This window comes from Gopherus evgoodei, chromosome 20, assembly GCF_007399415.2.
Source record: "Gopherus evgoodei ecotype Sinaloan lineage chromosome 20, rGopEvg1_v1.p, whole genome shotgun sequence".
In the NCBI taxonomy this organism is placed as follows: Eukaryota; Metazoa; Chordata; order Testudines; family Testudinidae; genus Gopherus; species Gopherus evgoodei.
The window spans coordinates 7,183,531-7,208,714 of NC_044341.1; the positions used below are offsets into that span (position 1 = coordinate 7,183,531).

General features: G+C 47.9%; 1 protein-coding gene across 1 annotated transcript in view; it reads right to left on the minus strand.

Moving 5' to 3' along the window:
- The window catches only part of FNDC5 (fibronectin type III domain containing 5), a 37,889-nt gene extending 12,945 nt beyond the window's left edge, over positions 1-24,944 (minus strand). Inside the window, exons 1-4 of the mRNA XM_030538896.1 lie at positions 24,669-24,944; positions 7,747-7,862; positions 6,102-6,300; positions 3,342-3,431 (exon numbers count right to left, since the gene is read on the minus strand). Of these exons, the coding sequence (XP_030394756.1) occupies positions 3,342-3,431; positions 6,102-6,300; positions 7,747-7,862; positions 24,669-24,765 (502 nt within the window). The 5' untranslated portion in view covers positions 24,766-24,944. The remainder of the gene's footprint in view (positions 1-3,341; positions 3,432-6,101; positions 6,301-7,746; positions 7,863-24,668) is intronic.
- Positions 24,945-25,184: the final 240 nt, after the last annotated feature.

Here is a 25,184-nt window from a genome sequence, read left to right on the forward strand (position 1 = left end):
GTCATGCAAAGGGACTGTAAAGTCAGCTTCAGCAGTCAGCCGAGGATTCCCCCAGCATGAGGAAATCCAAGGGTGGCACAGAGCTGCCATAGCAGACTATGCCACCCCCTTTTACAGCTATGGGCATAGGGAGCATGTTGATGGCATGGCTAGGGTGAAGGAGTTTCAGTTCTCACAATCCCTGACTGACTGGAGCTCAGGCACAGCTGAAGAATGAACCCATTGTCCAGAATCCATATTTCATAGGGAAAGTCTCCAGCCTCCAAGAGTTAAGGGACAGAACTATCCCACATTGCTCTAACACCTAAGCAAAAGAGAGAAATATATTATCCTCTCCTATGAGCCCCCTGGCACGTTCTTGAAAGATAGCTGAGGATTGTCCCCTCAACCACACATCTCTAGCTTTAGTTGGCGTCTTTCCAACAGTTGCAGTTTTTCTGCACACACAACTATGTAGAATGTTCCTATTATCAGGACAATGGGAGTAAATACCGACTGTACTTTATGGGTTATATAATCTACTTTACCGTAAATTTCCTTGCATGCCAGTTCCCTTTTTTCACCTGAAATATCTTCCCCCGACCAATGTGACTATGCGGCTCACGAGTAAAACATTGTGCTGTTTCATGAATGTTTTATGTTGCAGCAGAGGCAGCTGCTGAACAGAGGCCAGAGGAAGCTGGCGCTCTATACAGAAAACAAACAAGCACAAACTTTCTTTTCCGTTAACTCATGGCATCCTGATCCCAAGCGGGGCAAGCCATAGTGCTGGCTGCTGAGAATGCTGAAAGCTCCAGGCTGATCAAAGGAGTAAGGGTGCACTCTCTTCATACATTTGCTAGATTAAAACAGATGGGCCTGGTCCTCCTCTGGTATAAACCGATGTAGCTCAGAGGGGTTATTCCAGTTTACACCAGCAGAAGATCTGATCTCAAACTCATAATGGGGAATTCTTTGCTTTCCTGATGTCCCTGGGTGGTTTATTTCTTTTTCTAAATTGTATGGAAGGATTTTGATGCCAGGGTGGAGTTTGCAGATGACACTAAGCTGCAGAGAGAGGTAGATATGCTGGAGGGTAGGGATAAGGTCCAAAGTGACCTAGTCAAATTGGAGGATTGGACCAAAAGAAATCTGATGAGGTTCAACAAGGACAAGTGTGGAGTCATGCACTTAGGACAGAAGAATCCCATGCATTGCTACAGGCTGGGGACAGACTGGCTAAGTAGCAGTTCTGCAGAAAAGGACCTGAGGATTACAGTGGATGTGAAGCTGGATATGAGTCAAGAGTATGCACTTGTTGCCAAGAAGGCTGATGGCATATTGGACTGCATTAGTAGGAACAATGCCAGCAGATCGAGGGAAGTGATTATTCCCCTCTATTTTGCACTGGTGAGGCCACATCTGGAGTATTGCATCCAGTTTTGGGCCCTCCACTACACGGAAGGTGGGGACAAATTGGAAACAGTCCAGCGGAGGGCAATGAAAACGATTAGGGGGCTGGGGCACATGATTTATGAGGAGAGGATGAGGAAACTGGGCCTGTTTAGTCTGCAGAAGAGAAGAGTGAGGGGAGATTTGATAGCAGCCATCAACTACCTAAAGGGAGGTTCCAAAGAGGATGAATCTCAGCTGTTCTCAGTGGTGGCAGATGACAGAACAAGGATCAGTGGTCTCAAGTTGCAGTGGGGGAGGTCTAGGTTGGATATTAGGAAAAACTATTTCAGTAGGAGGGTGATGAAGCATTGGAATGGGTTACCTAGGGCATGATGGAATCTCCATCCTTAGAGGTTTTTAAGGCCTGGCTTGACAAAGCCCTAGCTGGGATGATTTAGTTGGGGCTGGTCATGCTTTGAGCAGGGGGTTGGACTAGATACCTCCTGAAGTCTCTTCCAACTCTAATCTTCTATGATTTATTGACTCACCTGTTAGCGGCCCCTTCCAAGCCACTATTGTCTAAGAAAATCCCGTGGGCACTCTTCTAGGCCCAATCCCACTGCAAAGTGCTCCAGGATTGAAAAAGTGCAGAGGGGATCTTTGTTCCATCCTGCCACAGCACCAAGCACTCTTCAGCCACAGCTGTGGATCTGACCTTACAGTATTGCCTTTTAAATCATATGGGCCCTGAACCTGTAGCCCTGATGCAGCAAAGCTCCCATTGCATCAATGGGATTTTTTGTTGCATGAGGTCTGCAAGATCAAGCCACGATTTTCAAAAATGGGTTTAGGTTCCTAAGTCCACATTTAGGCAAAACACGTGGCTGGACTTCAAAAAGTGCTGAGCACTCAGCAGCTACTTTTGGCATTTAGCTTACTTGTCGTTGCTACAAATTTACCCTTTTCCTCCCTTGCCCTTGTCCTCCCTCCCTTGTCCCACCCATAGGTTCATACATTTTAAGGCCAGAAGGGACCATTAAATCATCTAATTTAGGCTGATGTCACTGAAGCCCTGTAGTGGAGGTCTGTCTCTCTCTCTCACACACACACATTCTTCAGACTGGGGCATTTCCTTGTACAGTTTCATCCTAGACCACTCATAGACCTTTGCAGACTGTTGCTCACAGAGTCTTCATCCTTTCCATAGCCTCATCGATAATAGTACAGAGTTGACCAGTTTGCTCTCAGATGTGTGGGAAATTTGCTCTGTAAACGATTCTTTTTCTTATACCAGATTTTAAGAGGATTCAGGTTCATTGCTGACCCGATATTTTATGTTTGGCAGCTCCAGATCATTTGTTCTTTTAACAGTTCAATCGTAATAGGTCTCAAACGTGGGTTTTAGTAAATATAGAATGACGGCTGCTTGAGAGTGAGACAGGAGGTTTAAATTCACTCTTGATTTGTGATGTTTGTCTTTAGAATACCGCCGCACCTCTTCAGAAGAATTACTGGCTTGTGTGTGACCTGCAGGCATGTAATGGGCCAGATATAGTGACAGTGGCACACTTCACTTGGGCTGCGTTCTGTTAATGAAACAGAAGGGGCTGGATTCTGGTGTGGGGTTAAGGGGATTACCATCAAGTTTTTTCTGGAAGGATTGAGAATATAGGATTTACCACGGCAGATCAGACAATTGGTTCATTAAATCCATTATACTACCTCCTACTGTACTAAATGAGACTACTTCAGCCAGTCCAGTTCCTGCCTCCAGCAGTCGCCAATACCTGATGCGACAGAGGAAGGTGAAATGCACTTATATCCAAATGTGCAATGCTGTATACAGGGGGCAGGGGTAGGGATTACTCTGCATATCTCTTCCTGGCCATCATGGGTGTATATTCTTACACACACCCACACATGACTCGGGGACATTACATGCCTTCGTCATAGGAACTGCTACCAACCTGCCCACATGAATAACACCACGACAATGATGAGAATTTCCCCAGCGCGCAGCTGCTGGTTCTTCCCCATCTCCTTCATCGTCACCTCATCTGCACAGGGGAGAGAGAGACAATGAGTTCCATTTGTGTAATGAGTTCAGTCAGACGCTGCCTGCTCCTTTCACATGCTCCTTCCCCTCCCCCTAAAATCACAGCTATTTAGTGAGCAAAGCTGGGTGGCTGCAGATCTGAAAACCCCTTGGAAGATTTGAAAATGTAAACCCCAGCTGACCACATTAAAGTCTCTCACTGGACACTCGTTTTACTATGTGCCCCAGCCTTGGACGGTGAGTGCACAAGGTTCAAAAGTAGCATGAATTGTCCAGAGTCATCACGCCTCAGTCAGCTGCTAGCATCCCCGTTCCTTTCTCTCTCTTAGAGTTTTCTGTAGCACCCATCACTGGAGTATCTCCACATGGTGTATTCTAGCCATCGCATCACTATTCTGTGCAGAATTCCTGCCTGCCCGGCTCAGGATTTATGTCCTGTAGTATGCAGGGTTGGCATAATCTTTTTCAGCAGAGTTGCAGGATGCAGGAATGAATAGTACCTCTTCACAAGCCATAATGTACAGCCCTGGCCTTGGAGGACCAAGAAGACTGCAGTTCAGATCTCCTGGGAAGCAGACAATGCTCTTCTCAGTGTTTTCAGATGAACAGCAATTCACTATTGACAGGCTCCAAATCATTTCAGCTGAAAGAGTCAAGAACTCACAGCATCCTAGGAACCATGGATGAGAACCCTGCAATACAATATGGCCTAACCTAATCATCTAGTAACCCTTTATAACCTGGACTCCTGCTCCTCCCTGTCCCCTGTTCTTTAGAATGCCTTGCTGCTGCAAAACATCTCTTTGACCTGCCTTGGCATCATCTGATTTTGGCTGGATGTCTGCTCAGAAGGGACAAATTAAAAAGCATTTCCCTGACTGGCCGTAACTGATTTGGCAGAAACATTTCAGATTTTAAAAAAGCAGGATATCCATTGGTGTCTCTTAGAATCCAAGTGCAGGGAGGTTTAGTGAGTCTCTCACAGCCTCATCTTAATGCTGCTGTAGCGTCCCTGGCATGGATCCCCAGGAGTTCTATCCCAAACTGCGTGCAGAGCCTGACCAAGAATTTCCCCTGGCACTCTTCATTTGCTGGGCTGATTGGCATGCTTCTGCCAGACACTAGTCCTGAGAACAGTCCTCATTCCCTCTGCCTCTAAGCTACCCCCTGAGGAAAGAGCAATGGAGATTCAGGTGCTAGGAGCACTAGCGGCTGAGGTTCTACTGGGGTTCATAATTTTACTTAAACAGGCCAGTCTTGCTGTGGTTAATGTGATATACAAAAGTCACGTTACCAGCAAGGATTCTTGTGTCCTTACCATTAGGGAGTATCCCAGTCTTGACACTGCAGTCTGAGATGTGTAGCTGGTATGCCTTAGATTCCTCTACACTCATTTAAACTCTCTTAGTGCTGCTTATCCCACTTACTGGTGTGAGTTTAAGGGAGTCTAGGCTGAGGGAACTTGCTTGCCCAGCAGCTGGAAGATGCAATAAGAAAGGGACGGCCTCCTTTAATTTACACATCCTTATTCCGCCCTATCAGTTGCTTTCCATGCTGCGCACCTCACTTCTGGCTTCTTGACATGAGTTACACCAGCTAAGCCTCTTCTAGACTCATTCACACTCAGCGAGACCCAATGCATTGACTCAGAAGTGATGTAAAGGCGGGGTGAATTGCACACCAGTGGGAGGGGCTGAGTCTGAAGGAGCATAAATTGGTGTAACATGCACATTTAGGGAGCCATCTGAAGGTATAAAATTGCCATCACTCCCTGTAGACTCAGTCTGACCTCAGAATTTGGCCTTACAGGTACAGGGGACTGAATGGCCTGGGGCAGTGCGATGAAAGAAGGAGGATTTTCCCTCTACATCTCAGTTTCCAATCTGACCCTTGTTAGTTTCCTCTAGAACACCCCATCTCAGTCATGGGGAGAGAGTGAGAGATGAGCAGAAGCTGCCAGTGACTTCAGGGGGCTGGTGAGGCCAGGAGCATTCCTGTGTCTGACCCCATCATGTCATCTTCAGACACTTTCACTAACATGGGCACCCGTGAATTGTTTGGTTTTTTGTTTGTTCCCCAGCATTTGTGCAGAGCCTGAATAAACAATGAGGGCCAGGTTCTCCACTGGTGAAAACCGGCATAGCTTCAAGTCAGCAGAGCCACACCAACTTTCACCAGCTGAGGATTAGCCCGAGGTCTCATTTTTGTATTGGTGTTTTTCACTGACGTTCTATTTTTGCCTCAGGGAGCTGAACCGACCAGAGATCAGGTCTTGTCACAGTATTTCCACCATCCAAGAACTCCCAACTCCTGAGCCTTAGCCTTGGGCTCATAAACGTTTCTGTGGGCCAGTAACAACTACCCATGGAGAATGTAAACAGAAATTCTAGAACCTGTGTGTAACATGCAGGCTAATAGAGTCCCAGGACACGATACACTTTGCTGATGTGTTACGTCTGCATATCCCCCATGCTCACTCCTGTGTGTAGTTACACGGGTCTGATCCCACTGACTACAATGGGACTGCAACAAGCAAATTTAGCCCTGCCTGCATTTAGCTCGGCTGGTCTTAGTTTTGAATGCACCAGGCACTGTGTCTCACTTTGCTGGGCAACACTGCGCTGCATCTGGGGCAGCCCAAGGGGCCATGTAAGAACTCGCCCACACTTGCCTTTATTCTTGGAGGCCAGCTTCTCGGCTTCCCTGGGGGTCTTGAAGAGGACGGGTTCACTGGCTGGACTCTGGCCTTGGATGCTGATGGACTGGACATGCACAATATACTCAGTGTCCTCTTCCAGGTCCCAGAGGGCGCACGAGCGGGTGGTGGTGTTCACCTCTTGGATGAAGCGCAGCATCCGCACATCCTTCTTCTGCAAGCCCAAGGCAGGAAAGCACAGGCGCTCAGAGGGAGGGTTCTGTCTGGGTGACGGACGCCTTGCTACATAGACGCTTTCCACTGCTCCCCAGGGCCCCTGACAGCACCTTAGTGCTGCCATTTAAAGTCCCCCTAGCCCGTGCGTAGGAGGAAAGACGTGTGCTCTAATCTGATCACTGGTTTCTCAAGCAATGAGACCAGCTACAGCTGCTTTTATGCAATGGGTGCAGGTGACAGCCACTCGCTCCTCCAACTCCAGCTCCTTGTAGAGAAGGTGACCTGGTAAAGGCTTAGTGGAGAGGGGCCGGTTCCATTTCCCTTGAGATTCAGAGCCAGTTGGATGAATGGTTCAGACTCTGGATCTCTCTAGTATTTATCCATACCCTAAGGGCATGGCTGTGCAAGGCTCGCATCACCTGGTAACACGTGCCATCTCCCAGGAGCTCGCTCACTAGCTTCAGCTTGTATAACGTCACAACAGAGCAGGAGCCACAAATTCCGCTCAAAGCATCTGGAGCTTCTGGGTGAAATTCATCCTGTGCAGAGCCCAGCACAAGGCCTCGGCCCCTCTAGTGTCCCCGGCTCCTCAGAGATGTCATGGTGCCGATGTTTTGTGCTGGCCTCTGCATGAATCTCATCCTCTGTGAATGAAATGGCAACCTCCCAGTGCTGGCTTTAAAGAGATGTGCTCTCATCTTCCCCATGCAGAAGCTTCTCATTGTTCACTCCCTGTTGGCACTTACCCACTGGGCAGAGCTATTGCCGAGATTTGGGGCTGATGCTAGCGCTGTCAGGTTGCATTTTCTGCCTAGTCACCTTTGGGCCCTGGAAGCGTGAAGGCATTAAATCGTTCTGGCTTGCTCCTGCTCTCACTGAAGTCAGCAGCAAAACTCCCAGGGACATGACTGGGGGCAGCCTCTGGCCCTGAGCAGATTTGTGTGCATAGCTATAACTGCTTTCCCTGCCATGAGATGTAACTAAGAGCTGGGTGGGGCAGGAGGTGGAGATGGGCTAGTTTGGAGGACTCCCCTATCCATCTCCAGTCTCCTGAACCATTGAATCCCCCAGGGGCGTTTCGCTGATAGATCAATTCCCCTGCTCAGTCCCTTTGCTGTGAAGACCATGAGTTGCTTTGCACGGTCATCCCTATCCCTGGGGGTAATCATCCTGGCTGATGCTAACTTGTCTACTCTCCTGTCAGTGTGCAGTTCTTCTCTGTCACCAGGATTATACATTTGGGGCATGTCCTAAATCCAAACCCATGGAAATGGGTTAAGGTGAAGGAAGAGGCTGATTCTGTGTCAGAGCTCTGCAAGAGCCTTGTGAGAGCTGCAGGCGGGGCGGGCTGCACCATGATAAATCCAGAGTTTGCCCTTTCTTCCCTGCTCCTAACGCCCAAAGCAGGTGGAGTAGAGCTGAGGGGGCCATATGGGGAGAATACCTGCTGGGAGATTGCAAATCCAATAACAACTTCATCCTCCAGAACATCCCAGGTCACAACAGCCGAGTTGGCCTTCAGATGTTTGACTGTGACATTGACTGGAGCGGACGGGCTGTCTGCAAGGAGACAAAACACAAGCTTTACTATGGCAAAGTCACTGGTGCAGGCAGGAGACAGAGAAGGAGCTAGAGAGGAGCAGTTGATTCCTGTAAGGCATCAGATATGGTTTCCTGCAATAAGAGGAAACAGGATTTAACCCAAGTCAGCCACTGCCCTTTAGCTAGGAGAGTTTGGGGGCTGCAGATGCCCTTCATCTATGTACTGACTCCAGGCATGTGAAACTTTGAGACATAGACGCACCATGTTTTTGGTGGCCATTAAATTCTCCAGCCCCCTTGGATGATTTAGAGTAACATTGAACCTGCATGTAAAATATTTAACCCTTTAGACACTGCATCCCGAACTCATGCTGATAAAGCTTTTATGCCACACAACGCCATCACATACTCTTCATCTAGCTAGTCTATCACACACACCCCTGCTTTCTCCATTAGAGCTTGCCCGGACTGCAGTGAGAGTGAAAGGCAAACAGGACCCTGACTGGGTACTCAGCACATCACCAAGGGTGGCCTGTAGTTGGAAGTCCTGGAGTGCTGGTGTATGGGGAGACTTTGGCAAACCAGTAAAGTGCCTGAAACCACTATGGCTTATTGTTAAAGGCAGCCTAGTCAGCAAGCTGTAAATTGGCCATTCAGCAGTCTAAGCTTGACCAAGGCAGGAGGGAGGGGGAGTTTTGGGGTGCCACAGAAAGGGCAGCTTGACCCTGCGTCCTTCCTGGTAAGAATTGTGTTGAAGTTGCTGATACATGTATTTTAAAAGAGCAGGATGTGCCCCCGGAATGTCTGTTGGGGTCTCAAGGCTGCAAACTCTGGGAAAACCCACACCTGGTTAATCGCTAATCAGAAGGAGCCTCTTGCTTGCCCATTGGAACCGCTTACTTAACAAGCTTTCTTTAAAGGACATGTCATTCTATTACTAATGTATAAATAAGGGGAAAAGCTTGAGATAGTTGGACTCGTTTGGGGACTCTTTTGGGCTCTTTTTGGACTCCTTCTGGATACATCTTGCGGTCCCCACCGGCAGACGGAAGATTTGGCCACTGGAAGCCTGCCACTGTGTCACTCAAGAGCCACACTCAGCTTTGGTAATTATCAAGGGTTGGGGGTGTTTTATTAACCATTGCGGACATGTGTAAGTGCTTGAGACTAAGTAAAGTTTAGCTTTAGGTGAAATCACTCTTGAGTTGTCCTGTTTGTGCCAGCCATCTATCGGTCGGACGGCTGTGTCTCCCCTGATTTATTTCCTGACACCACCTTGCACAAAATTACCAAGAGCTTTGGGTTGAAAGAACCTCTGGTAACACTGGTGCCCTAGTTAACACCCTTGGGGATTTGAAACCCACATGCAGTGAAGAGGGGGGTGCAGGGCCAGTGTAACCACTAGGCGGTCGCCATGGGCACCAAGATTTGGAGGCACCAAAAAGCGGTGCCCAAAAATTTTATTTTACACTATTGCTCCCAGTGGAGGGACTGGCCGCTTGCAGCCGCGTTAGCACCTACCTCTATGGGCATCCTCTGCAACTGCATGCCCCGCCGCCTCCCTCTGCTACGCCCCACATCACTGCCCACCCGTGCCCCCCATGCCAGTCTGGAGCTGCCTCCTCCATGAGCCCCCAGGCTGCTGCATCGCTCCCTAGCCCGCTCTCTCCGGCTCTGGCAGTCCCGGAACCCCTGCCGCAGCAGTGGCTGCTGGCCAAGGGCTGCCAGCTGTAGATCGGAGTGAGTGACATCAGCCCTCCTGCAGCTGGCCCTATTGACAGCAATGCAGCGGTGGGGGGAGCGGGAGGGGAAGGAGTGGGGGAAAGGAAGGAGGAGACCATGGCCACTGGTCCACCTGCAGGAGTGGAACATGGCCCTGCCAGAGGATACATGGTTAAAGAGCTCCAAAAGTATACCCGTCCTCAGAACGTGCCACCTTCCAAGGCTTCATCCTCATCCATCCCTGCAGCCTTGTGGAGCAGGTAAATAGAGCCCCATTTTGGGGGAAACTGAGGCAGAGAACAGGGACGTGACTTGCCCAAGGTCACCTGGGGAGTCATTGTCGGAGTCCTGCTTTGAACACAGAAGATCGACACTCCTAGTTCTGCGCTGGCTCAGACCTTTAGACTGGAGGCCTTCAAGCCCTGAGCTGTGCATCTGCCCACACAAGGTATTAATTTGGGATTCAGGGGCAGCACACTGCAAGCTTTCAGTGAAGAAACACGGCTGTCTCGAGCCCTTATGGCTATAAGGAAAATCTTCCAATGGTGATGGGCATCTAGCTGACACAGTTCTGTCTGCCTGAGTCTGCAGTCAGCCTGGGACAACAGCTCTAGGAAATGCAGCAGTAACTGTTAAGTCTAATTACGACACCATCAGAGCCAGATTTTCATGTAACATGGGTGACCAGTTGCCTGGTGCACAGCCACTGCAAGTGGGCGAGCAACTCAGGTTAAGTGCAGCTGAACCCTGGGCAGGCTGCAGCACCCAAGAGCTTTTTGTTCTCCCACTGAATGACAGAAGATGCACCAATAACTTTACTAGGTAGAAGTTTAGTGACCACATTAGGGCCGTATCCTCCCCACTCCCAGCATTGGGCGAACTGCCTCTCATCATTCTCCTGATTGCTTGTATTTTTATTGATTGGAGATCTGCTGTGGACTGAGGGGTGTATATGAACCTGCCTTTGCAGGCTCAGTCCTGGCCCAGCATTCGAAATAAATTGCCCTGAGTTTCAGAAGTACTGAGAACCCTGGAGTTCCCACAGACATGAGGGAACTGCAGGTGCTCAGCATCTCTGAAAATCAGGCCCAGAACGACACTGATGCCTCTGCCCTGGGCCAGAGCTCTCTGAGTAAGGAGCTTCAGCAGTGATTGACATGGGGCAGAGTAAAGCAACCAGGACGGTCATGACAGAGGCTGGAACTCTGTCCTCACCTCACCTCACACCTGTGGGGAAGACAGTTCACCCACTCCTGCCTGCATTACATTTTCCAGCCCAGGAGCAAGGAACCATTTCACACCTTAGCGCTGGGGGGAGCTGAAGCCCAGAATGGGGAAGTAACTTGCCTGAAGTCATCCAGTGAGTTGGTGCCAGGGTTGAGAATAGCAGCCAGATCCCAACTCTCAGCTCTGTGCTCTGATCTCCAAAACAGCCCTTTCCAGATCCATGGGGTGTGGGTGAGGGGGGGGCAGGGGGGACTCTAGCTACGTGCAGGAGACCCAAGGCAATTTATTATCATTAAATATGTAGACTAAATAATGAAATTAATATTTTTTCAAGCCGAACATGTATTTATTCTAATGAACAATGCCACATTATGTAGCATTCATTTTTGAAAGTTTATAATAAGCAATGTTGTGTGGGGAGGGGAGGGTGCAAGGTGGAAGTTTCGCTTAGGGCGCAAAATATCCTTGCACCAGCCCTGGGGGTGTGTGTTTCTTTTATTTTTATTTCCCTGCTGCTTTGAAATGCTGATGCTTTACAAGCTGCCTAGTGGGGCCACAAGGCCAGGGTGGGCATAAGTTAGGTCTCCTTTGATTTGTTTATTTTAAATGACCGCATTTGTGAGGCTGATGAGCTGACAGGCTGACTGGTCAGAGCTCTTCAAAGTGAGGGACTGGCTAAACTTCCAACCAACCTTTCTGGCTTCGAACTAACAGGAAAGCAATGACCCTGTGCCCCCTCCCAAACAACACTCTCAGTCAAGACCTGGGTGCTTCCATTGCCAACAGGTGTGATCATGCTTCAAAAGCTCCAGGAATCAGTAATGAGGCAATTAGAAATGGGAAGGTCTAGACAAGGCATCGGGCCCAGATGGATTCCAGCCCACAGTCCTTCAGGAAGCAAAAAGGGCAATAAGAAAGTCCCTGGCTCAGATTGTTGGACTCTCACAAAAGGCTGGGCAGTGGCTTGAAATGGAGCAGGAACTAATGATCGGTGGCTCAAAGAGTTTGCAGAGGGAAGATCCTTTATTCGATCAGGTCAGCATCAATCAGAAATTGTTGTCATCTCTTCTGTGGCCCATGTGAAATGCATTTGTAATCCCAGCAGCCAAAAAAATAAAAAATCCCTTTCATTACAGTCAGTATATGAGCCCCTGGTTGGCAGCCTCATCAGAGAGGTCAAGGACAGGATGGGTCACTGGCCAGTGCTCCTTTCTCACCCCTAGCACAGTCCCTTCTGGACTCAGCTGAGGCAGCAAGAGAGGACTTTGGTCTCCAGGGTTGTCAGTCCAGCACTTTCCACTGTTACTTAAACTCCCTTTAAAAACCCAATTGCAAATCAGAGTAGGGTCTTATTTTAGTAAGGGGCAGTTTGAAGAGCTTCATACAGGGAAGGTCCATGAGTCATGCCTGATGAATTTGCTAGAGTGTACTGAGGCTATGACTGAGCTGAGAGGTGGGAGGGAGAAGGGTGCAGCAGACAAAACAGGCTCTGATTGCAGCATAGTAATGGTGCTTTGAGTGAGGTGTCTACCCCCTTCTAAAGTACAGCCATGCAGCTAAATCCCTGCCTGTTGTGCTTTCCCAGATGTTGTTGAGAGATGCTACCACAGCATGGGGTGATCTATACAGCCTGGGATTGGGTAGGTTATTCAAACAAGTGAATTATCAGGAAACAGAGTGTGTGGGTAAAAGAGCATTCAGGATGGGGAGAAGGAATATGTGGGTGGCACCAATACTGGCATCTGAATCCCTTTGGTTTAGCAAGGATATTAATGACCTTGAGGAAAGGACAATATCAAAAATGCCTAAATTTTCTGATGCCATAAAATGTGGGGGAGGTGGAAAGAGCCAGCAGATACGGAGAAGCAGAGCAAACACCTTCAACATGAGCAGGTTAAATAAGACTGTGAGGCTGTGACGTGACAGCGAAGTGCACTGCAAGGTTGCAGCCCAAACGTTTCCACAGAGACGAGAGCCTATAAAGCAGGAGTCACAATACAGACCAGGAGAGAGAGCAGGTGGGGAGGGGGATTAAAGATATTTCACTACCTCCATCTGCACAATAGAAACCCCAAGAGATGGATGGTAAAGGGAGATGCACTAAAATCAAACACAGTGGGCCCAATGCTCTCCCTTTACCCCCCTGTAAATCAAGACGCACGCCATTGAAATCAATGGAGTTAATCCAGTAAAAAAGTGATGTGAGCCCATTTGCAGAAATGTGAAGTGAGGCAAGGAAGTTCTCCGCAGACAGAGCTGAGTGAATAATTTGCAACGAAGATCCTGGAAGATCCAGGATGAGATTGTGATTTCCTTGAATCTATTTGCTGTTGGATTTATTCCATAAACTTTCTTACTCTCTGGGTCTATCACACTTTCTTTGGAATTCCAGTTGAGTTGTGTTGTGTTTAGATAGATGAGATCCAGTTTCTGTTCTCTGACTGGCTCTGTGTGAGCATCTTCAGGACGAATGCTTAGGTGGACAATTCCAAATGTTGAATTCCCTGATACTGTGCATGCAGCTCTGAATTTTGATTTCTGTGAACACTTATGTCAGTAAAACTCAAACCATTACCAGAAAGTGACCCCAGAGGCAGAGGGGGTAATGTTCATCTGAACTCATTTCAACATGCAGGCAGGATATCTGGGGAACATTCTATGCAACAGTCACGCAGCCCTCCCCAGGCACATTAATTCCTGATGCACTAGAGATGGTTGCATCAGCCTTTTAGTCAATAATAGACCATATGTTCCAGGATTTGTGATTTAGCTGTTTAACTTAATTCCAACTCATAGGCCATAACCTCACTGGAGCAAATTCTTCTCTCAAAACTGAAAGAGCATCTGTTTGGCAGAGTTTGAGTTAGCGACATACATGCACATGAAAAGATGTTCTCCTTTTTGTGCCCATTTGTTTAGTTAAAATAAAATCATGCCGGTTTCTCATGGGCAATGGCTGCTGTGAAACAAACCATGATCGCTCTTGTTTCCTTTCAGCAGGGAGCTTTCGCAAGGTGGACCCTTGCCCTGCATACCCCAGGCGCTGTGTGTCACAGCCATGCCTCACAGCTGCATACTCTGGGCCCTTTTGGAGAACGCAGGGCATAGCCTTCTCCATGCAACAAGGAGGCACAAGTGGTGAAGATTACCATGAATATGCTCTTAATGCTGAGAACTCCTTTTTGCCTCTCATTAAATGCTCTGCTGATTATTAAGCAGCTTTTTTTCTTTAAAGAAAAGAAAACATTTATGGCTTTGGACTAATTTGTCGCTGGCCTCTCACCTTACCACCAGCGGCTCCTGGTGTCAGGAACACGAGGCCTGTAGGATGGGAAGCTCCCTACCTGCCTGTTGGGTTGCTGTTGCACAGGGGTTGATATCACAGCCCTTGCTGGTGTCAACCAATAATCACCCAGCACATCTATTAGTTAGGGAGATTGACTAAAAACTACACCATGAACAGTATGTAGACTACCCTGCCAATCCATACCCAGTGCTAGAGTGGTACCCACACTATGCCTACTAGTTCATATCTATCTATGGATCTGTACCTAGAGGTATTCCTATGCCTAATCAATATCTGATCTATACCTAGTACCCTATATATCATCACTATCGGATCTATATTCAATACCCTATGTACAGTATACCCAATATAGTACCTGACCTATATCTGACTGATTATGCCTACCTCATACCTCCTATCTAGTATATCTGATCTATATTTAATGTCATCTCTATATATTATACAATATGTATATTTCGTGCTATGTACAGTATATGGTCTGTACTTAATAGCTTATGGATCTCTAATACTTTAACTGTACCTAATGCCCTATTTATAAATGATACAGTGAAGCCAATACAAGAGACCATCCTTGTTAGCCAGCATCCTGCCTTACAGTCTGGCCTAGAGTAGCCTTGGATACAGTAAATGTAGTTCTTCTCCATCAAAGTGATTTTTCTTGGTCCCCTGGATAATTTCTTAAGAAAGGTACCAGAGCCACCCAAAGCCGTGTGCCTGCTGCCCAGCCATGTAAGCTGGGAGCCCAATCAGGTATCCACTTCTGGCCTGGCCTCAGCTACAGGTCTCCCAAACACTCTTCTGCCTTCTCTCTGCCCTAAGAAGGAAGATGTCTTTTGCCTACTTCAGCCCAAGTTCCTGAAGGATTTCCCCCTCAGAGTCTGATCCCTTTGTCTTCAGCTTTGATCAGTTTCCATTCCATCTCAATGCATGCGCTGCGATGCATCAGCAGCTTTCTGCAGTGTCGCCCTTCCTTAATGCCGGCTAACGTTCCTTGAGTCCTGGCTGCTAAAGTCTTAGAGTGGGGTTTCCAACAGCTCCCAAGTGACTTAGAAGCACAAGTCTCTCTGTAAGTCAATAGAACCTGCGTTCCTAAGCTCCTTTTGAAAATCCAGCCCTATGTCTCCCTCCGGTAGCTTCCTTGAAAGGGAGACACCAGGCACTTTTTGACCAAAGATCAGATGTGGTATGTTGGACTCTTTAGATGCTGGGTAAGAAATGTACAAAATAAGAATTGTGGTCTAGCCAGAAGACACGGGTTCATTTCTTAAAGCTCAGACTTGCTTTCTGTAACAGGAGTTTTTGGAATAGGGATGTCTGCTCTTGGGAATTCATAGCCTTCCTACAAGAGTCACAAAAGCAGTGCGTGCATGTGTGAATAGAAGAGCTCACACACTGTGCAGCACTAGCCTCTCTCAGGGAAGGCAGGCTCAGACTGTTTACCGGCTCCTATGGGATCCACTCGGAGAAGGGAATAGGCCCCAACACAGTTAAACAGAAATAAACTAATCAGTCCCTTACTGTCCCTTGGATAGTATGTAGGTATTTCATTCCCTTTGCACAGATGGACAAACTGAGGCAGGCATTAAATAAGGTGCCCAAGGACACAAAGAGAGTCAGTGTTAGGGGTTCACTTTGCTCAGGAATTCCAGGCTCCTCTGCTTGAAACACAACTCTTGCTGTTGCAGATCTTTCTTTGGAAGCCACTCTCAGTTAGCAATTCCCCCCTGTTTAGCAGTGAGCCTTTACTGTGCAGTGGAGAGTACAAGCCAATGTTGTGTCCCCTTGCCATGTAAGCTGCAGGAAGAAGTAATTAAGCAATGGAAGTGAGGATCTGTGGTACTATCACATCCTTTGAGGTCACTTCCACTGGCTGAGTCATCTGTTCAGAAGGCGGATACAGTATTGGAGCCCATTTCTAAGTTTAGTCTCCCCTGGTTTGGGGTGCAATCCCCCAAGCAATCTGTTTGCTTTGATCTCAGCTTCTTCTGAAGCTGCAACTAGGTCTGTGACTGTACTTGGAAGCAGATGGAGCAGAGTGAACTCTCCTCCCACTCTAACATGACTTGCACTGGGACCACGGGTAATTTCTGAATTGCTTAGTTCCTATTCTGCAGGGAGCTTCTTTAATGCTGTGAAAGACTTAAATTCTTCACAGCCTCCAGCAAGAAGACCAGGAACCTAAGCCACAGCCAAGGCTCTGAAATGGATCAGTCCTTCCCATCACTACCTGGTCCCTTCAACGCATCCTTGAGCCCAAGCAGGACCTACCAGCTGCATGTTCTTTCCTAGGGGAAGCGGTAAATGTCAGGATTAAATCACCATGGCTTTTTGTTCCCTGTGCCATGACCTTTACAGCAGAAGCAAGTGGCATAAGAACATGACCTGCAGGGGAAAGAGCTGTTGTTAAATCTTCTGATCAATGTTCTCCCCAAGGCATTGAAGCACATCCCCTCTCCCTTCGAGGGCTGTGGGGGTCCTTTCTCTCCCACGCAAAGAGATGTGTGTGAAAGGAATTGCTTTAGTTCCATCTCAGAGCCCTTTCTTTGCTCTCACAGTGGGATTTTCTTCAGCAGGTATAATTGCTTGTCAGCTTTATGGGGTATTTAGCAAGGGCTGAAGCAGTCTTCAGCTTTCTTGAGTGTTTTAATGACGGAAGCCTGCAGGGGAGTGGGAAGGAGCATGGACCCGTCCACCGCCGCCATTCAGGCTCTGAGTCACATGAGAGAACAAAAATTCCAACTGGTGATTCTTTAGAGCTAGAAAGGAGTCAATTATTCCCTGCAAACCACCCACCACCTTACAAAATGCTACAGTCATGGTCCAAACACCACAGGCCCCACTCACCAACTCCATGGGGGACTGTGAGTGTATGTGTGAAGGCATTGGGCCAGATTCTCAGTTTGGACTAGGTCATTTTGTGCCATTCAGGCAGCACAAAGGAGCTGGATTCCAGCTATAACTGGCCAGATGAGAGTTGCGCTGGTGGGAGGAGCTGGCGGAGCTGATCTTCAGCTGGTGTATAAATTAGAGTAGCTTCTTAGCTGCATTAACTCACCGCAGGGCTGACACATACACCACCACCAGTCCCTGATGCCCCACAATCTCCTGAACTGAGTGGCTCAGTCACAGGAGACGCTCTTCCCCAGCATCTGGCTTGCAGAGTGTAATCAAGCAGATCCTTCTTTGAAGTGAGCATTGATCATGACTGAAGGATTGGGCCCTAGCCTAACGTTTCCTCTCGTTATGCTCCAGTATTTGTTTATAAGCCCCCAACCTGATTAAATCCTAGAGATGGGAAGAAATGGGGATGATCTGGGTTTTAGTTTTGCAATCTGAGGGCCAGATCCAGGGGCCAATTTAATCCAGAGCCCACACACTCAGCATGTTTCAGGTAAAAAGTTCTAGTTTATGGCCCCTCTCTTTCTGCGGCTATGTAACATGGAAGAAATGTTCTTAGCAAGCTGGAGAGTGTAATAAACTACTTGCTCTTTTACATTTAGAGACCAGGGGGCAAGTAATCACATGAGAGCCAAGACACTGATACAGAACAAGCGGATTATAGTGGTAGAATTGCCAGCCCTTACTGATACACAAGGGACTCCACTGCCCTTTAATATTTACGTGGTTGGAAAGGAGTAGCATGTCTCTAATTAACTCCATATCTCACTTTTTTAATAACATGCACGGGGTCAGTTTCCACCACATATTTTAGCAGTTGGATGCCAGCCCTGGATTCACTAGACTCCAGCCTGCAGCCACTCCTCTTTGATTAGGTTAGGCCTCAGCTGGAGTACCGTGTCCAATTTTGGTCACCAATGTATAGAAAGGATGCAGAGGAACTGGAAAGGATCCAGAGACGAGTGACAAAGATGATCAGAGGGATGGAATTCAAGCCAGGTAAGCAAAGGCTGGAGGAACTGGATATGTGTAGTTTGGAAAAGAGGAGATTAAGGGGGGACATGACAGCAATCTTCAAATACTTGAATGGCTGCCATAAAAAAGATGGAGAAAAGTTGTTCTCTCTTGCAACAGAGGGCAGGACAAGAGGCAGTGGGTTCAAACTACAGAACAGCACAGGAGTGAACAAGCCTGAAAGCTGTGTCTGGCCCATCAGACCTTTTAATCTGGCCCTTGAGCTGCTGCCAGGGAGTGGAGTCAAAGGCTTGCCCCACTCCACCCTCCCAGCACTCCCGCCAGGGAGTGGGGTCAGAGACTTGCCCTAGCTGGGGAGTGGAGTTGGGGGCTTGCCCCTCTCCGCCTGCCCAGCACGCCCCAGCCCTCAACTCACAGTTCCTTGATGAGCGTCATCTTCCCGCACGCAGAGCCACATTGTGCAGCACAACCAGCACCGGTTACCCATACTTCACCGCGCTATTTCTGGGATCGGAACCCTGCCCCAATGCAGCAGTGCTCCCAATCCATGAAGCGCCAGCCTCCTTGCACCAACCTCCACCCAATGATCAAGGCCAGCAGCACTGCATTGTGACTGTGAACTTCGGTGTCCTTCTGTTTCCCCATCTGTAAAATGGGGATAATACACCTGCGTCCCGAGGGGGTGGTGCCAAAAGATTATTTGAAATCCAGTACAGAAGGGCAAAGATTTACATGACAAGCATGAAAGCTTGTGCTCAAATGTAGTGTTTGGCTAATGTTACTACTGTTGCTTCTTTCACATACTTTTTGCCCCCGTAAGAGCTAGTTAGGTGTTTTTTGTTTTTGTTTGTTTTTTAATATACCTGTGATAGAAGATCTGTATCTTAGCACTTGAGATACAAATCACCTGGCAAGCATAGCAAACGCTCTGTGCTGCTACTGCACGACAAAGAATGGAAGTGGGTCCTCTGTACTACAAGGCTGAGATGTTCAAAGATACCTAGGGGATTTGCATACCTGGTCCCATTCATTTGAATGGGAAATGAGCATCCTGATTCCTTAGGCAGCTTTGAAAATCTCAGCCTCAGGGTTCAGGTTGTCAGTTTGTGGTATATTCTCTCAAAGCATCTGCATAATTCCCAATAAAGAACCCATCTTGCATTCCTTGCACACCTAACTTGACTTTGGTAATAGCTCCGAGTGAGCAAGCAATGCAGAATTGCCCTAAAATTGACACCACCTGCAGTATTTATACAGAGGAGTTTGTCCAGCAACTAGCACAATGGGACCCTGGCCCATAACTGGGGCTCCTGAGTGCTACTGCAATACAAATAATAAACAAACAAACAAACAAAGAAATAATAGTAATTCCCAGATCACTGTAAGTGAACTAACCTAATCAACTAACATTTACAGCTAAACTGGACAGGGCACTAAAAGATGCACTGTAGGGAACATTGCTGCCTTGATCCTCAAAGCTGTGAACTGGGGCAGGATTTCTCTGCCTCTAGCTTCTACGCTTCTATTCTTTCAGCTTTGATTTGCTAAGAAGGAGTCAACTGGCATTTTTCAGCATATTTTCATGACGTCACAATTGAGTGTTCCATCCCAACAACACGGAGCACTTATGCAAACGGCACAGTCCGCTTTCTAATCACTTGTACAAACAATAACTAGGCCTGGGAAGCAGGAAAGACTTACGACTGTGGTTTGACAGATGGAGAAATAAAGACACGGGCAGGTTAAATGATTAGCCCAAGACCACACAGGGTATGTCTATAATGCAATTAAACACCCATGGCTGGTCCATGTGGGCTGACTTGAGCTCATGGGACTTGGACTGCAGGGCTATAAAATTGCGGTGCAGAAATTCGGGGTTGAGCTGAAGCCCAAGTTCTGGGACCCTCCCTCCTTGTACCTACACAGAGTAATGAATGGTTATTCTGCAGCCACTTGATGTCTGTATCTGATGCACGATAGGGATCTTTTCTATATAGATCTGAAACAGGTTTGTTCTTCTCTCAGACACTCAGGGCTTCACTAAGCAGATAACATTTGCATGCTTTGGTTCTCAGTAAATTTATTCTTTTAACTGAATTATTCTTGTCTCAGGCATTAATTTGGCTTCTGGGTACTTCATGAAATAGGAGGTTTTTACTTGACAACCAGTAGTAAAAGTACTGGGTCAAATTCAGCACCAAAGTGGATGCAACTCCAATGAGGGCTGCTTATGCAAGCAGTGATATCATGTGTGAGTGCGTGTGTGTGAGAGAGAGTGAGGAAGAGGGGTTAATATGGGTGTGAAGGGAGCCTGTCTGTCTGTGGAATGAATCCCCATTTGTCACATGTAAGTTCTCAGAAAGAGGTGGTGCTCGGAACATATGAAAACCTTGGTTGCTTCGAATAATATGTTCCCTGCTTAGAGGCTGAGGTTAGAAATCGCTGCACTTCAATTAAATCTCATTCATGCCAAATGTAGAAATCAATAGAGTGCTTATGGAGTCCATCAGCTGGCCAGGAAACGCCAAGACAGCAGTGAGATGGGGGCAGACTCAGGTGGGTCGCTTTGCTATCTGTAATCTGACGTGTCAGACTGCCAACTGCTTTCTAGAGCATTCCTCCTTTCACTGCTCACTTCAGGTTCTGACAATGGGCCAGACCCTGCAAGGTGCTGCGTGCCCTTGGCTCCCATTGGCTTCAGCGGGAGTTCAGAGTGCTCAGCACCTCACAGGATCGGAGCCGATTATCAAAATCCACACCTGCCCTCAGTTGCATCTCTTCTGCCCCCTTGTAGACAGTGGGGATGCATTGGAGAAGCTGAGGGCAGACTAAAAGCTTTTAGGAATAGCTGAAGGGCACTATAGGTGTCTGGGGATGTTGAGAACACTGAGCTGCCTTGAAGCAGGAACAGTGCGCAGAATCCAGCCAGATGTTCTTTGACAGGGGAAGCGGATGGCCGAAGAGCCTGGCTCTCTGAATTTACAGGACTTGGGGCCCTGTCCAGCTCTCATTGAAGTCAATGAAAGTTTGGCTATTGACTTCAGTAGGAGCAGGCCCTTAGTTACACTGCAGGGTGGCTCTGTGTAGCCCCATGGAAGTAGTGTATCTTTCTCCTCTTCCTCCTAGGGATAAACCAGACTTGAAATGCACTGTGTCTAGCAGATGGCAGGAGAGCTGTTTGCACTGGGAAGTTGTAATGGCCTTGGCCTATTTTGAAGCCTTTTATCATCTTTGCATAGCATCCCCTGGCTGCTCCGGCAGTCCATAATGGCAGCCCTGTGACTCCATGTTCTGCACAGCTCACTTCCCTCTTTCATTACCTCTGAGTGATGAGGAACGGGCCGATGGCAGCTCAGGGAGTAACAGGCCAGGCAGAGCAGGCCATTCAGGCTCAAAGTTGAGCCCTCTTATAAAGCTAAAGCATATTTCAGACCCACTAAATGACTTAAATATTTTCTCAGTGATCCCCCTGTGCAGACAGCTATAGAAATTAGTTGAAGGGCTTTGCTAATGCAACTACTGGCCTGAACCTGACAGCTGTCCAACAGCATTACAGTTCAGAGACTATTTTACACATCTACCTTTCCTTTTCAATACTGTTCCTCTTTTCCAGTCATCTCTGCATTTCTTCTCTTGCTGTAGCTTTCTGATCATGCAACAAAATAGATCTGATTTTCAGAATGCCACATGCAAAGAATCCTCTACACAGACACACCTATGCGTGCATTACAGGGCCCCTGCTCCAGACCATGCCACACTACCCTTGATTGCTAAAGTAGTAGGGGATGTTTGCAATACTATTCTCCAGTCCTTTGTCAAGAAAGAGTGTTTTTAAATTGTCTGCGTGAAACTGGACCCCAAGGACAGATTGTTTTTGTGTCTACATCCATTGGCAGGGCCTGGCATTGCCATGAAGGATTGTGCCAACCCGTTCCTGCCCATGTGAGGGAATGAGGTATTTATACTAATTCAGAGAAACAAAATCCCTGTAATGTAATAAAAGTCTCTCTTTTTTCACAGAGGCATGCATACCCACACCCACCTCTTTCTTTTTGCTGAAGAACACATAGGATTTCACAGGGGATGTATTTTCTGAGGAGTGTTAGAATCTATATGCTCACTTGACTGAGTAAACTCCTAACCCATTAATAAATATATTAACACTCTAACTTTCTCTCATACCTTTGATCTGAGGATCTCAAAGCACTTTGCAGACACTAATAGGTTTATCTTTAGGACTCTCCTGTGAGGCAAGGAAATATCTCCATTTTACAGATGGAGAATCCAAGACTGGGGAGGAAGGATGATCTTGTGGTTATGGCTTGGGAAACCAAAGTTCAATTCCTAGCTGTCGCAGACTCTCTGTGTGACCTTGGGTAAATCTCTTAATCTCTTTGTGGCCTCAGCTTCCTTTCTGCAAAATGAGGATGGTGTTAGAACAAACCCAATAATGTCTGGGAAGGGCTCAGATACTGTGAGGATGGGGCCATATCAATAGAAGTCACAGAGGTAAAGTTACTTGCTCAAGGTCAGAAAGCTGGAAATAGAACCCAGATCTCCTGCTTTCCAGGTCTGTGCTTTACCCACGAGATCATGCTGCTATCTTCGTATACCTACCCCTTCTGCCAGTAACTCCTAGGCACTTTACAATACACAAAACAATGACAACAACAGACAGTTAAAATAAACAAGCCAAAAAAAATTATAACAGGACAAAACCCCTTGTTTATTCCCAGTTGGCTGACTCAGCTGGCTCAAGGATAGGAAGAAGGAGAGGAGATTGTCCTAGTTTACAAGAAACTGGGAAGGATATTTCAATTTTAAATGCCTTCATTGTGCTGTGTGAATTTTCCCTATTGTTTCATTCTTTTAGGAATATTTTTAATAAATCCCACCATGTCTCCCAGCCTCTGATTTGCAGAGTGATAACTTCAGGATTGCAATGTCTTCTGGCAACATGAACAATGGCCAAGGACAATTGCATCAAAACCTAAGACATATTTTTGAGGTCACTTCTGTCCCAGCACAAATAGGACAAGGACTCTCAGAACTACAGCCAGTAACCAGTCTGGATTGGATAGAGGCATTTTCACTTCCTGGAACTGGGTGTCACCGATAAATGTGTACAGAATACTGGAGTGCAAGATCTTTTTGCAATCAGCATTTTGTAAATCAAGGCAGCTGTTTTGCCAAAGCCATATTACCTGCAATGGAATGAGTGAGTGCGACAGTCCTTTGTAGGAGTAAACAGAGTCCTTTGATTGTGTCTGGACTGGTAACGATTGTTTTAAAATGTAACTGTGTGGTGTGTGGGCAGTACATGTGAGGGTCCAGAGTAAAATGACACCTACAGGCCTGTTTATGGGGTGAAAACACAGGGAAAGCTCTGCAGAGAAGGGGAGTGTATCTGAGGACACATCAGCCCTTTTAAAAAAAATTAGAACTAATGATGTGGTGACCTCTAACTTTCAGAAAGCTTCTTCCTCTACATCCCAAAGAAAACAGCCTCTAAAAGCACTTCAGATAAAAGGGGCCTGGTTATTACGTGGTCAAGGCATAATGTACCGTAGCAAGTAGCCAAAACAGCTATTCTCATTCTCTTAAAGCCCATCCAGCTTCCAGGAGCCAAAGTGTCTTCAGGGCTCCTTGAATAGGCTGGTAGGTGTAGAGGGGAAGGGAAAAGGGAAGGAGCTACAGTTAACAGAGCATGACATGAAGAAGATGGAGCTGGTTTTACCTTTTCTGTTGTGATTCAGGCTGTTAATTGGAGAAGGCACCTTTCTTAGCGGAGATAACACTCTCTGCCACGGCAATGTCCTCAGTAGTGAGTGTCCAAAGAATGGGTCAGACTTTATGCCCTTCTCTCATGACTGCTTTATGCCATATGGTTATTACTCCGACCTACATTTTCAAGAGACTAGTGACTTTGGGTGCCCAACTTGAGACACCATAAAGGGCCCTGGTCTTCAGAAGGCAGGTGGCTCAGCACTTGACTAAAAACCAGGTTCCTTTACGGTGTCACAAGTCGGGCCTCTAAAATCACTAGCCCTCAGCCCTTACTTGGATGGAGTGGGGGAGGAGTCAGAGTCAGTCATAAATGAAAATTGTTTCCCATTATCACAGATATAGTCCTTGATCTCTAGTGCTCAGAGTAGATCACATGGCATAGCTCCTGCCCACCCACACGGGATACACAGACACTCTGCAGACTCTGGACAGTGCTTCATTTTCTCCTATATTATTACTAAATCACCTTTTTAGTGAGTCTACCCAGCATCCCCTCCCCTCCAGCCCCAACCCTCTTTCCCCCACACACGCCCGGAGGACCCTCCTTCTCTGTCCAGGTTGGCAGGAGAAGGCCAGGAGTTCCTAGATTGCCTGCGCTGTGTGTGGAAAGCAGTGAAGTTACACTTCAGTGACCCAGACCTCTCCCCAGCCAACTCCCATTACAGGACACTGAGTCACGACACCAGAACAATGTCTCTCCAATGCGTTAACACTCAGGAGAACCCGGGAGCACCTGGAAGTTTATGAGCATCTCTCTCCCGCGAAATGACACCTGCTTGGGGGGAGAGCTTTGCAAAAGGCGGTGGGGGAGGTAAGCTTTGCAATTTCCAGCATGCACAGATAAAATGTGGAGAATCCGCTGAGCCCTGCTAACCACCCAGGCTCCCCGCCAGGTATTGTCTGCTTACCTGCCTCCACGAGGAACAGGCTGGCATAGCTAAAATAAAACAGCAAGGCTGCGTTGATGTAGATGAAACAGTGATCCATCCTCCAGAGCGGGTGCATCCTGCATTCCTGTGCCGACGGCTCAGGCCCCGGGCTCCAGCGCAGGGGGGACAGACCCTGCCGCACCGCTTCAGGGGGGGCAGCGGGAGCCCAGCGCCTCTTCCCGCAGACAGGGACCCGGCGCGGGCATCTCAGGACCGCGGACAGTTCCCGGGCGCTGCGGCTCCACGATCCATCGCTCCGCCCGGGGCGGGAGGGGGCTGCCTCGCTGCTCTGCCGCTCAGGGCCGGCTCCTGCCCTCCGGCTCCCGGGGCAGGGCGGCGGGGCGGCGGCCGGGCTGCGGGGAGGGAAGAGCGGAGGGGCTGAGCTCCATGGGGCTGCTACGCGCCGCGAGCCGCTGCTGCAGCGGGGGGACTTGCCCCGGCCGCCAGCTCCATTCATGGGAAAAAACTCCCCCCCAACCCGCTCCCAGCCCCGTC